The following is a 13647-nucleotide window of genomic DNA, read 5'->3' on the forward strand; positions in this document are numbered from 1 at the left end:
TCATTTTTTTAAAAGATTTTTTTGATAAACGAAAGTGAAAGCTGATAAAATGTTATTAAAACTAACGTCAACGTGCTTTACCCTAGATTTCTGAGTGCTCTTTGAAATGCATATGCTTAAAGATAAATTTCACCAACTTTGAGTTTTCGCAGAGATGTTAGAAATGGGACAATAGACGTAAAATTTATATGTATACCCCCAATGATAAAGACCAAAATTATTTCCTCTAAATTTATGCTATATAGTAAGGAAATACACCTTTTCAAAACATAGTATAAAATATGCTTTCAACCTCTTTTGGACTTTTAAGAAAAAAACTTATAATTGTTAAAAAAAAAGTATAACTTATGCGATAAAGATTAAAAGTCTATGTAAGAATCTCGTTGAATTAAAAAGTTGGTGAGATCTTAAGATTTAGACAGGTAAACTTACTTTTTAAAATAAGGAAATGGATTAAGCTTAAGCAGTCATATGATAAAAAACATAGTTACCAACTTTCACTTCAAATTTACCAGAAACTAAATTTTTCATGAAATAATTTCATTTCGTAGATTTTTTCATTTTCGTTTGGAAGATTTTTTTCTCACAAATTATAAAATAATAGAGTTAAATTTTTACTTAGGAAGGGAGGAGACATTGGACTGTAAAATATACTTCGACCTTCTTTTGCTTTTAGGCTAAGGCATCATAAACTAACTTTTTATTGGTTTATACAAACTAAACGAGTTTCAAACTTTTCAACAATTGCAATTAGTCTGCAGTCAAAAGCAAAGATAAAAATGCTGATCCAAATTAATTGGTTTTATTTTTCAGGAAAGACTATGTAAATTTCTGTAATACGATGCTATACTTGATTTTGGAGAATGACTGAGAACCGGTTCTAATCCAGCAGATGTTGGTTTCGAAGCTATACTGGAATAAGAATTCCATCGAGAAAAAAATTCGAAATTGTAAAAATAAATTTGGCAACCCTGCTTCAATCCATCAATAATCAAAACTTTACATGTTAAAAAGCTACGACAATTTACAAATAAATTTACGACGACCACTTGACTTAAAGAAAAAATTTCTGCTGTTTTTCCAAATTCCCGAATTGTTAAGCAAAAAAGTGTCATTTGATGTTCATGAAAATTATGCAATTTTTGTGAAATAATTAAGTTAATTATAAAAATACCTAAAATTAATAATTAGATTTTGAAGTAAAATTTCATTTTCTAGCTTTCTCCTAATTTTAAATGTCATATAAGATTTGATAAGCTTTGCTTCAGTGATTTTATGTAATAATTGGATACTTTTTATTTGTATTTAAAGTTATCAAAATTCATCTATCCGTAAAAATGGTACTTTTTAATTATATATAAAAGTTATTATTTGTTAAAAAATAATTGCCTATGTAACTCAGGAATCTAAAGGGATAAGACAATGGCCGATAAATTGATATACATGCGCATGCCCAATGATGATAGACAAATTAATTTAGATTTATCCAAATCGTTTAAAATATGTTAAACTAAAAAAGTTATTTATTAATCTTATGATTGTACATTCTTAAATTCGTTGAAAACTGGATCTAGTATATACAATGCTACACATGATTTTTCAGTATGGCTGAGAACCGGTTCTAATCCACCGGATATTAATTAATCAGTTTGGAAGTGATACTTGAAATTCCATTATATGGGCAATTAATATAAAATTCGACCTTCCTGAAAATATCTTGTTTGACCATGATTCTGTCAAATGACAGAAAGCTTAAACATTTCAAAGGGGAGAGCTAGGCTGTTGTGAAACTTTTTGAAACCAAAACTAAAAGTCAAAGGAACTCAACTAAAAAAAGAGTTACAGCCCAGAAATTTGGTATGGCAGTTGCTTTAATTAAATAGGTACAATATGGAACTGTGAAGAAACGGCGGTGGGACCGCCGTTATCGCCGAATTGTTTTTTGGCGGGAAACGGCGGTAGCGGTGGTTTCACCGACTTTTCTTAACATTTCCATATTGTATCTCTTTAAAGCAACTGTCATTTCAAATTGCAGTGCTGTAACTCTTTTATAAGTTGAATTCCTGTAGTTTTGGTTTCAAAAAGTGTCACAACCGTGTGATGTATAGTCCCTTTCTTCCTGACTTGAGAGCAATGCATGTATTTTGTATATTAGCTTTTAGTTCTTGTGTCAACCGTTTCGGAGCAAGACATTGCTCTGCAACACGACACGAACATAAAAGTGAATAGTTGCCATAATATTTAATATTATTATTGTATGTTTATCTTGTCTTGAATTAATACACTTTATAAGAATATTTAGCTGTTTGTTCTTGCTATTACTACACGTCATTTTGGCGCAGTAGTGTAGTACGAATCTATAGCTCAGATTTTCTTTTAATTGTATTATTTCTTTGTTTTTGGTTTTTGTTCAGGATTTTTGCAGTGACCAGGATGGACATTGCTGAATGGAGGAAGATGTCTCAGGTGGAGAAGGATGAGTACATGATTACTTTTTGGGGTACGGTCAAGAATGAGATTCATGCTCTTGGGAATAGAATTGATAATGTGGCGGCGGAGATGGGTGGGCTTCGCCTGGAGTTGGGTGGGCGTATAGCGCCCCTGGAGGCTAGCATTCAAGAGTTGACGGATAATGTTACTACTAATAGTGCTGCGGTTACTGGACTGGCTACTCGGTTGGACGATTTGGAAGATCGTCTTGATAAGGTGGTGGTGCCTAGTGTTGATAATGATATCAAAACCGAGAATGTGACAGTTGTGGATGAGTTTATGACTGGCCAGCAGCGAATTCTTGAAAAGATTGCCCAGCAGAATAGTTTGAATGACCAGCAGAATGGTTCGAATAACCAGCAGAATGGTTCGAATAACCAGCAGAATGGTTTGAATAACTCTATGCCGTGGCAGAGGACAGCTGGAGGATCTGGAGGATCTGGAGGACCAGAGGAGAAGCCTAAATTGTTTGCTAGTGGTTCTCGACCTATTTTTGGTGGTATGCAGGATAATGAAGATAAGATCATAAAACTTTGGGAATTGTCTAAGGTTGATGCTGTGGATAATATCTACAATGGAGTTCTCATGTGGTGGCCAGCCCTTTCTGAGGTTAAAGCGGAGGATTTTAATACGCTCAATTTTTTTGAAGCTGGACTGAGTGAATCGCAGGTTAGTTGGTGTAAATCTCTTGTTTATGTACCAGATAGATCTCTGTATGTTTCGCAGGGGGAGGAGAATGTTCATAGGTACAATGAAACGTGTGCTAAACTTGATGATCAGTTCAGAAAAAATGCGCCTGAATTTGCGGTTGACGATGATGTGATTTTCTTTGATGATTATTTGGAGAGATTTTGGATGACTACTAGACGTTATCATATGACTAATCATCAAGTGTGTAAGGAAATTTTGTTTGATAAGTGTGTGGGTGTAAGAACCGCTTGTGGTTATACACTAAAACCTGCTGATATGGAGAATAGACGATTAACATTAAAGGGGTACTTGTGTAAGATGCGAGAGACATTTTTACCACCCGACATGAAAAATGTGTGTAAAGATGCGTATTTGAGTGTTAAGCAACATGAGAATGATAAGATTGATGCATTTTTTGATAAGATTCTATCTTTCTGGAAACGTGCGTATCCGAAACCAACTGATGATATGTTTATGGATTTCTATTCTCAAGTGTGTAATGTGATCTTATCTCCACTTTTGGCTAATCAGATGCGTCAATTTGCGTTGGATTTGGAGCGTGACGGACAAGTGCGAATGATAACGAAGTTTCGGACAGAGTTAATAGTTAAAGCACAACTGATTGTTAAAGGGCTACAATTTAACCAAATTTCAGGGTCAATGGCTAGAGGATGTACAACAAACCAGATGGCTTTGGCTAAAACGATGGTTGGTGGCGTTGGTTCCAAGTCAAATCCTGTAACTATTGATCAGGTTAGTGATGAAGATAATTTGTCATATGAAATAAATCAATGTGAAATTGATTTAGCTGATGAATTTGGTGGACCAGCTGAACTTATTCCTTTAATTGGCGCAATTCAAGGTGGTTTTATTTGTTATTATTGCAACAGAAAAGGTCACATGATGAGGGATTGTTTTGATATTAGAGATAAAAAGTTGCCTAATCCTAAAGGAAAATACTTTTTGCGGTGGGGAAACAAGCCTTTTGTTCCTTATAAGACGGGGCAAAAGAGTTTTAAAAAGAATGAAAATAGTATTGATAAAAAGAAATTGGTTGGTGAAATTGAAGGAGAGGTGAAAGAAGGGGAGGATACGAAGGAAGTGGCGTATGTCGATGGTTTAGGGGCAAGCGATTATGAAGACGATCTTGTAGCGGAAGTTGAGGCATGGAATAATGCTATTATAGATGACATTTTATGGTATTAATGTTTTGTATGTATTATGATCATTAAAACCTTATTCCATTTTCTACTTGTTACGCGGCATTGTTTTGATTTATGCGCATTGTAAATAAACAACAACAAAACAAAATTAATGATAAAGAGTGAACGAAGCAACTCTAATTTTGTGATAATTTATTTTGATGGTTTATTTTGAATTATGAAAAGATAACATATTGTTTATAAACGTATATGAAATTATGAGATTATGTTATAATGGAAATCAAAATAATTAATTTAGTTTTTGATTATGTTTTGTTGAAATTAGGAAAATTCATTTTTGTTTCAGACTGTTGTGGAGTCTAACAGAGATAAGAATAATAAAAAGTGAAAATGAAAAACGAATTAGGAATACAATTTTGTAAAATTGCTATTGAAAAATATTAAATTGAATTTTAAATTGAATCAAATTTGATAAAAATGTGAAATTAGATATTTGAAAAATATTAAATTTTGATGAAATGTGGAAAATTGTTTTAAAAGTTGAGTCAGTTATTGTGGTTTAAAGTATTTGATTTTAAAACAATTATATTGCGATTTAGTAATGTTGATTCAGCAAAATTTTTTATGAAGTTTAGAATTTCATGAAGCAAAATTGTTATAATGCATTAGATATAATCGTGGAGTAGTCTCTCTCTATGAAGGAAGGGAGGGGTTGTCTCTCGGAGTTGGTATGCGCAAATATGGTGGAGCTGTCTCTTTTGTTGGAGGAGAAAGGGGGAGTGAACATATTTGCAAAAAAGTTTGCACTATCTCTCAGAGTTGGTATGCGCAGATATGGTGGAGCTGTCTCTCTTGTTTGAGAAAAAGGGGGAGTGAACATATTTGCAAAGAGATTTGCACTATCTCTCAGAGCTGGTATGCGCAAAATGGGGTGGTGTAGAGAGGTAGCTGCAATGATTATCAGGCGTGGGGCGTGCCATGCGCAGAAAGTTGAGCTGCGCAGAGAAGCAGAGCTGCGCAAGAAGGTGCTCTCAGGTATTGAGATATATAGTTAGTTGAATTTCGACTTTTAAACCTTTTATACATCTCAGTTTTAATCTGACAATAATAGTTTTGTTAGGTAATATTTTATTGAATTACAAAAGAATTGAATTTATGGTATTTGGAAAGATTAATTTGCTTGGTGATTGATAATATTTGATCATGTCATATTTCTTAATACAATTTCTTTTATTGAATGTGTTGCAAGTTTATTTGTTCAGTGAAAACATTTAAATATGGCATCTAAAATAATTGTATTTTATTTTAGATTGGCTGAGAAGAGTATTTGTGGTGATTGAGAGATACTGTCATCATTATTTATTTGATGGTGAGTTGTTAAGATTTTGTTTTATGCTGTTAATATTTGATTACCATTATATATATTGCTGTTCGAAAAGTAGTCTTGTAAACAATTTGTTAAATATATATATTAATATCGATATTAATTCTTATTTAAAGTGATTTATCCATCAATTGGCATCTAAAAGTTTGTAATATTTTAGATTGGCCGGAGAGAAGTTTTACTGATTGTGGATTAAGAGATATTTTGGGATGTTTCTGTTGGCCGGAGAGAAGTTTTGTTGATTGTGGATTAAGAGATATTTTGGACGTTTCTGTTGGTGGATGAAATATTGTCGGTGAGTGATTTGTTTTATTCCGTTATTTTGTTATTTGTTGTAGACAGATAGATAGTTATTTGATAGACAATTGGATAGTTACAACCTCATAACTGCTGGTGTTGGTTAGATAGCTGTTTATAAGTTTCATGAAGATTCTGAGATGGCGGCTGGAGCGGCTGAAGTCTACGTTCCAACGAAGATTGGTGGCATGGAAATCCTGACCTTAATTGATAGCGGCAATGCACGAGGCTGCCTGATATCTCAAGTGTTGGCTAGAAAGCTTGATTGTATGATTGAAGAAACGGATTCGAAAGCAACAGGCATGCAGGGTTCCAGCATCAAGATTGATGGTGTTGTTCGGAATGTTGAATTTCAGATTGGAGGTCACAGTTTTCAAGAAGATTGCTTTGTTATTTCTGGCATGACTGTACCTATGAATCTAGGCAGTCATTGGCTGAACAAAAATCACGTGAAGACGATATTTGCCAAGGATGGCAACAGGATTGAGATGCATGGAATCAGTGTGAATTTGGTAGCTAAACGAAAAATTGTAGTGAAGAATTTGGTTCATACGGTTTTGGAGAAACTGGAGAAAGCAAGAACTAAGAAACCTGAGATTAATGTAGCTGAGTTACAAGACCAAAAATGGATTTGTTCATTGAAAAATCGAATAGAAATTCCAGCATTAAGTACAGTGGTGGTAGAAGTTTCAACTAAGGGAAATATGCCTGAAGGACAGTTGTGTTATATAGCTCCTAGACAAGGTTACTGTAGCCGAAATAACTTGTTGATAAATGAAGGAATTACTGAGGTGGGAAAAAACGGTAAAATTATGACTAAAATTACGAATTTTGAAACTGTTAAGAAATCTGTTCCTGCTGGTACTTTGGTTGGAAATTTGTTTTTGGCGGAGAAGATAGCGATGTTGCAAGAGAACAGAGTTAAAGAAGATGTGTCAACAACATTAAAGAAGATTCGTTTTATTAAAGATAAGTTGAAGTTGGATAAAGTTCCGTTTTTAAAAGATAATGTCTCTTTGAAAGGAAGAATAGTTGGTTTGTTTTTAAAGAATTTCAAGGCGTTATCGATTGACCCTACGGATATTGGATCTTGTACTTTGGAGGAGTATGACATTCAGTTGGTTCCTGGAGCTCAACCTTTCAAAAATAGGATGATTAGACTCAATCCTCATCATGCAGAGAAACTAAAAGAACAGATTGATTTATGGTTGGAAACAGATGTGATAGAAGAATGTAATTCACCGTTTAATTCTGGAATCTTTGCTGTTAAGAAGAAGGTGGGAAATACTAACGAGGTGAAAGTCAGGTTTGTCCTGGACTACCGCTCGTTAAATGAGATAACTGAGAAGATCTGTTACCCTTTGCCTAACATTGGTGAGCTATTTGACAAACTTGGAGGAAAGAAGATTTTTACGTCTATTGACCTTACTTCGGCGTATAATTCAATGCACTTGAAGGAATCTGTCAGGAAATATACAGCATTTTGTTCTAATGGACGGCAGTATTGCTTCAAGAGGCTACCGTTCGGATTGACCAATGCTCCAAGTGCATTTGTAAAGTTGATGGATAGAGTAATGGATTTGAGTCCTGAATTAAGGGCATTTTGCCTAGTTTATTTGGACAATGTTCTTGTATATAGTATGAATGTGGAGGAACATCTGGAGCATCTGAATACTCTACTACGAACATTCTGTGAAGCAGGCCTCAAGATTAATCTTGGAAAATGTACATTGTTTGCAGAGGAAGTGAAATTTCTGGGCCATATTATAAATGCAGAAGGCATATTTATGGACCAAGCATATATTGAAAAGATTAAGAATTGGCCAGTACCTGAAACAGGTAAAGATATTCAAAGATTTACTGGTTTCATAAATTATTATGGTTCATATTTCAAGAATTTTTCTGATATTACGGCACCATTGAACAAATTCAGAAACAGTAGTAAAATAGAATGGGATGAAAAAAGTATGGAAGCCTTTACAAAGACTAGAGAATTGTTCTGTGAAGAAATAAGTAAATCATTCCCGGATTGGAGGATGGAGGCTGAACCATTTGTGTTGGATACAGATTGGTCATCTACAGCTATGTCTGCGGTGTTAAGTCAAAAACAAAATGGGCAAGAGAAGATGATATCGTGTTGGTCACGTGTTTGTTCAACTCATGAAGCCAATTATGCAGCGCATAAAGGAGAATTATGTGCATTAGTAAATGCTGTTGAAAGATTTGAATGTTATTTGAGACACAAGAAGTTTATCGTGAGAACTGATTCAGCTGCACTGAAACATCTATCTACTTGGAGGCAGAACGGATATTTTGTTGGTCTCACCATAAGGTGGATTTTTATCCACCTTCAGTTATGAGGTTGTACATAGGCAGGGCAAGATGCATACTAATGTTGATATATTGTCACGTACTGCATTAGAGGATAGTAAAGATAGGATATCTAAATTATCGACGGACGAACAAGGAGAGTTAATATTGGATACTGTATATCAATTAGAAGATCCTAAATTGTGTCTTATTGCAGGAATTGGAGCAGAGACGGCCAGTCAAATAGCGTCCAGATTGGAGGCGAGAGAATTCAGTCGTAGCCTGGAGAAGGATCCTGTTTTAGTTGAGGTGAGGAAATTTATTGTAAATAATGTCAAACCTACGTCCAGAGAATTGTCTCAAATGCCTTATCGTGGTAAACAAATATTAAGATTTTTTGAACATTTGAGTTATAAAGATGGTTTAATTATCTTGACTTCACCTATGCGGCTCCAGAAAGAATTTCAATTTATAGAACGGGTAGTGGTACCTATTGGAATGTACAATAAAGTTTTTTTGTTAGCTCATGCAGATGTTACAGCGGGGCATAGGGGTTATTTGGAGACTTTGAGCAGGATTAATCGTCACTTCATTTTTCCCTATGTGTCTAAATATGTAGCGGCGGCAGTTGCAAATTGTGTCATTTGTTTGAATAGACGTAAAAAACCAAAACATAATCATAATATAGAATTTTCTCCTTTGGCTGGGGAAGCTATGGCAGAGTTGGCCATAGATGCTTTAGGTCATTTGAATGAGTGTGAATATAATGGAGTCATTTGTAAGCATATTTTAATAGTAGTTGACAGTTGTACTAGATATGTGTGGTTGTTTGCTATTGAGGATGTTAAAGCTGAAACAATTATTGAATGTTTGAAGTTTAATTTATTTTCTGTTTGGGGATTGTGCGAGAGAATCAGGACTGACAATGCACAAAGTTTCAAATCGAAAGTTTTTAGGGAAGTTTGTTTAAGGTTGGGAATTGAACAAATTTTTATCCCTCCCAGATCAGCAAATTCGAATTATAGTGAAAGATACAACCAATCGGTGTATTCGTTTCTTAAGACTGATTTACGTTTTCAAGATGGAGATTGGGCTCATAAACTTAAAGCTACACAATTTTGTATGAACACTTCTTTTAATCGGAGGTTAGGATGTTCCCCGTTTTTCAAGATGTTTCTACGAAACCCTAAGCTTCCGCTTGACTCATTTGATCCTTTAACCCGCACGAAAATTAAACATATGAATTTTTCAGAGTTATTGGAGTGCCTTGACAGAAATTGGAGAACTGGACAAGAGAGAACTGAGAAGTATTTACAGGTAGAAAATACAGAAAGGATAGGTCGGCCGATAGCTATAAATTCCTATTGTTATATTTATTATGACGTCACAACGATTGGTGTAGCTCGTAAACTCTGCTCGCTATGGGTGGGTCCGTGTCTAGTGACAAAAGTAATTTCTGACAGTTTGTTCGAGGTTCAACCCCTAGAAAAGTGTAGATTGAAAGACAAAGGGGTAAGAATTGTACCAAGGGATAAAATATATGTTATTGAGAGTACTTTAGACTTGACTCCAGATGAAAAGATTGACTTAGTGATTACAGATGAGTTTTTCTCTGTGGATAATACCTTGAAAGTAAACTATGACTTTCCCAATACTTTAAGAAATTTAACTTGTTCAGGCGTTTCTGAAGAGGAGAATAGTTGTGGCGCTAGTCCAGAGGTGGTTGGAAGGCGGAAGGATGGACAGGTAACACCAGATTTTTTGGAGAAATCTTTTTTGGGTGTTGGGTTGTCACAGCAAAGGTCAAATGTATCTCAGGATAATGAAAATTTAGATGATTTAGTTGAGGATCTTAGTGATACTTTGGAAAGTACTCATATTTCTGACAGTGTAGATACGAATGATACGACTGACAAAACTAAGTTAGACTCTACATATTCTATTATTAGTAAGGATAGTGTTTTTCATGGAGATTATACCTCTGATAATAGTTTAATAGACAACAGTTTGGGTGTAGAGGATGTTAACATGAAATCTGCTAGAGAGTTAGAGTCTCGGATGAGTATTTTAGAGGACACTTTCCCAAAACTTCAAAGTAAAATTGTAAACTTGGAACAATGAAGGGGAAGTGTTAAACGAGGTAGGGATGTTGAGGAGGATGAATTAGATAGATCGTTAGATAATGCAAAACTGCAAAAAATGTCTGAGACTATTCCTGTTAAAGGTCGTCCTAAAGGTTCTACAAATGAAGTACAATTACAAAAATTGGAAGAGGATAGACAAAACAGAGATAAAGACAGATTAGAACGTTATTCAGTAGCAGATGTAGTAACTAGGAACCTCGCAAAATTGATTAAAAAATAATATTTGTAATAATTTGTATAATATTTGCAGGAGAAGAGATTACCATGAAAACCGTCGGGAGCGTGATGACAAGAGAGGAAGCGGCGGTGGTGACAGACATGACCGGAATAGACGAGATGGAGATCGTGGTATGCGAAAGAGGTCGCCTGACACTTGTAGTTCAAAGAGTGGACGTGCTGGACCAATACCTGTGAAGAAATCCAAGGATGATAGAGGAGTCAGGTACTTGGATATTTTGTTATTTGTTGTTGTGATGCAGACTTATTGTTTGATTATTGTTGGTGGTATGTATACGTCACAGGATCCACGGTTAGCAGCTTATGATTGTTCTCAAATAAGTGATGTTGAACTTAGATCAGCTGCCTGTTTGCATGATAGGATGGAACCGGTCAGATCTGTGGAATTACTGGGGTTAGCAGAAACCGATTTTATACTGTCGGAGGCCATTAGTTGTGAGGTTAGGCTAAAATTGGAGCGCTGGTTTTGCGGCACTGCGAGTCATGTGCACGTATTAGACGTGCCACATGAAAAACAGGTAGAGTTGAGTATGGATGAATGTAGAAGGATTTTTCATTCTGGCAAGTATCAGCATGATGGTATTAGTTTTAAAGTAAACATAGACTTGCCAACTGTTCACAGTTTCACGGTTAATGGAACATTGTCACCTTTCTGGGATGTTGGTGGTGAAAATATTCAATGCAAGACACTGGGAATATACGCGCACAATATGTGGTTCAATTTAGGTTTTGCTATTGGGACTTTGCATATTTTAGTAAAAAATACACCAGTTTTGATCAAGGGAAATGTTGTTATGGATTATGATAAAAAGACGATTGTGGCGAATTTTGAAGAAAATCATTTGTGGGCAACATCAACTTCACCATATTTTCCGTATGTAGTACGAAAACCGGCCAGTAATTTTAAGGTAGTTTTTCAAGATACATTTAATTTAACTACGTGGAATGAACAACTTTTTGTTTCTAACTCGGAAAGGAATATTTTAGTTAAAGTTATGGGAACAGAGAAACTTACTTTGCAGCATCTGGATTTCAACAGTTTTGTAACAGAATTGGAGGGTATCAAGTTTTTAGAGGAACCGAAGGCGGCTGTTAGAAGTTATTTTGGGGATTTGTTAAAACAGGAAGCTAGATTTGATTTGAATGCTATGTTTTTGGCTAGTAGAGAAAGGAATGAGAGGATGATGGAACTTTTTAGTATTTCTAGATGTGCTCAAACAGAAGTTAGATCAAATGTACAGTTGTATCATGGGTTCAGAATTATATACCTGGGAGAAATTGCTAAGTATGAAAAGTGTACAGCGGTTGAAATTCCAGTAAAGTTAGGTGTGGATTATGGATGTGCAGTAGGACATTTGCTGGTGCAATATAAAGGTGAGACAGTTGGAATACAAGAATATAGTAGAATGATTGTTGCAGTAGAGGACATAAAATTGTTAAATTGCTCGCAAAGTCCGGTATTTTTGAAGTTGACAGCCAATTTGTTCCTTGGATTTTGAGGATTTTAATGGACAAGCTTCTAAGTTGGATTTTGTTGATCATAAGTTGTCATTTTTCGAACAGGTTACAGGTTCTTGGTTTGGTTTAGAACATTTGTTCAAAGATATACTACCATTGTTTGCTAAGTTTGTTTTGATTGTGTTAATGTTGTTGTTAGGTATAATTCCCATGTTGGTAGTTTTGTATTGTTGTTGTTCATGGTGTTATAAAAAAAGATTTACTGAGGAAGAATTTAATGCTAGATTTTAAATTCTGATGCTGAAATTTAATTATATTGTATTTTGCAGGTTGGTTACGGCGGCAACAATGAATCAAAAGTTATTGAGCAACGAAGAAGATGGCCGCCACAAACAATCTGTCAATGAAGGAAATCAAGTCAAACCTGGTCTACTGGTGTCTGCGTTGGTCAGCAACTCTGCATCTCGGCTGGTGTTGGTAATGAAGCGCGTCGAGCTGCCGACGTTGAGTGTGGGCAGGTCGACGAGGAATATATTTTTGAGCAGTGAGGACATGCCACTTGCAGATTTAGCTCGTCTTATTGATAATGAACCAAGGTTTAAGTTGAATTTAATAAACATGCTTTCGGTGCAGTTAGAGATGGGGAGATGCATCAACTCCATAGACTGGCCTGTGGACAGAATCCCTATCTTTACCAGCCAGAACTCAAGACACCTCAACCTGATGGCGGCTGGTGAGCATTCTAAAGCTATAAACAGAAAGTTGTTATGGAATGAGACAACTAGTTTGAATAAATTGAGTGCAACCATATTTCTCTCTAAGCTTGTTTGCGAAATTTTACCAAGTTTGGTGTTGCTTGCTAAGATTGAATACCTGGATGGAGATGAGAGAAAGAGCTGTCAAACGTTGGGCGAATTGTTACCCATAATCAAACATATGGGGGAACTTGATGATTGGCATCAACTTTCAAAAATTGACGTCATACCTGCAGATGGTCGAATGAGCCTTCAGACGGTGTTGAGAACGGTGGGTAATAGCGTTGATGCGCGGTTGAAGACGCAGGTTGTGTCAGCTATCCGGCTCCTGGCACATTGGAAAGACGTCGTGAATAAAGTATCCTTTATTCTGAAGCAGATGCCATCCACAACTTTGTTCGAGTTACAAAAAGATTGGCTTGAAGGAAAGTCTGAACAGGATTTGAGTGCTAAAGTGTTTATTGACTCTATTCAGGTGAATGAATACATGAACTTATCGGTTTACATTCCACGCATTGTAAACGTGAATTCGGTGAGTTTAATCACCAGTGGAGAGATGCCAGCTGAGATACGTTATGTTAGATTGGATGGACAAAGAGAAATAATTGATAACCTGGTGAGTGCCACATACGCAGGTAGTCTGGTGAATGATAAAGTAGACGCAAGAGTTTTGACCTGGGAAATGCAGATGCGCTGCAAGCGTCTCCGTCCGACTCTAG

General features: G+C 35.6%; 1 protein-coding gene across 1 annotated transcript; it reads left to right on the forward strand.

The window, feature by feature from the left end:
- The first annotated feature begins 2433 nt into the window (after positions 1-2433).
- Positions 2434-4260, forward strand: LOC145333384 (uncharacterized). Its single transcript, XM_080178502.1, has 2 exons — positions 2434-3159; positions 3836-4260. Exons 1-2 carry the CDS (start codon positions 2434-2436, stop codon positions 3920-3922), a joined length of 813 nt encoding a protein of 270 aa, XP_080034628.1. The 3' UTR covers positions 3923-4260.
- Positions 4261-13647: the final 9387 nt, after the last annotated feature.

This window comes from Acartia tonsa, chromosome 12 (genome assembly GCF_053477335.1).
Source record: "Acartia tonsa isolate MP-2025a chromosome 12, ASM5347733v1, whole genome shotgun sequence".
NCBI classification, from domain to species: Eukaryota; Metazoa; Arthropoda; class Copepoda; order Calanoida; family Acartiidae; genus Acartia; species Acartia tonsa.

Excerpts from the sequence above, each read along its gene's own strand:
- LOC145333384 (XM_080178502.1), top strand. The coding sequence starts at position 2,434 with ATGGACATTGCTGAATGGAGGAAGATGTCTCAGGTGGAGAAGGATGAG. Across the intron at positions 3,160-3,835 it reads CTGGACTGAGTGAATCGCAG|GGTCAATGGCTAGAGGATGT; the intron begins GTTAGTTGGTGT and ends ACCAAATTTCAG.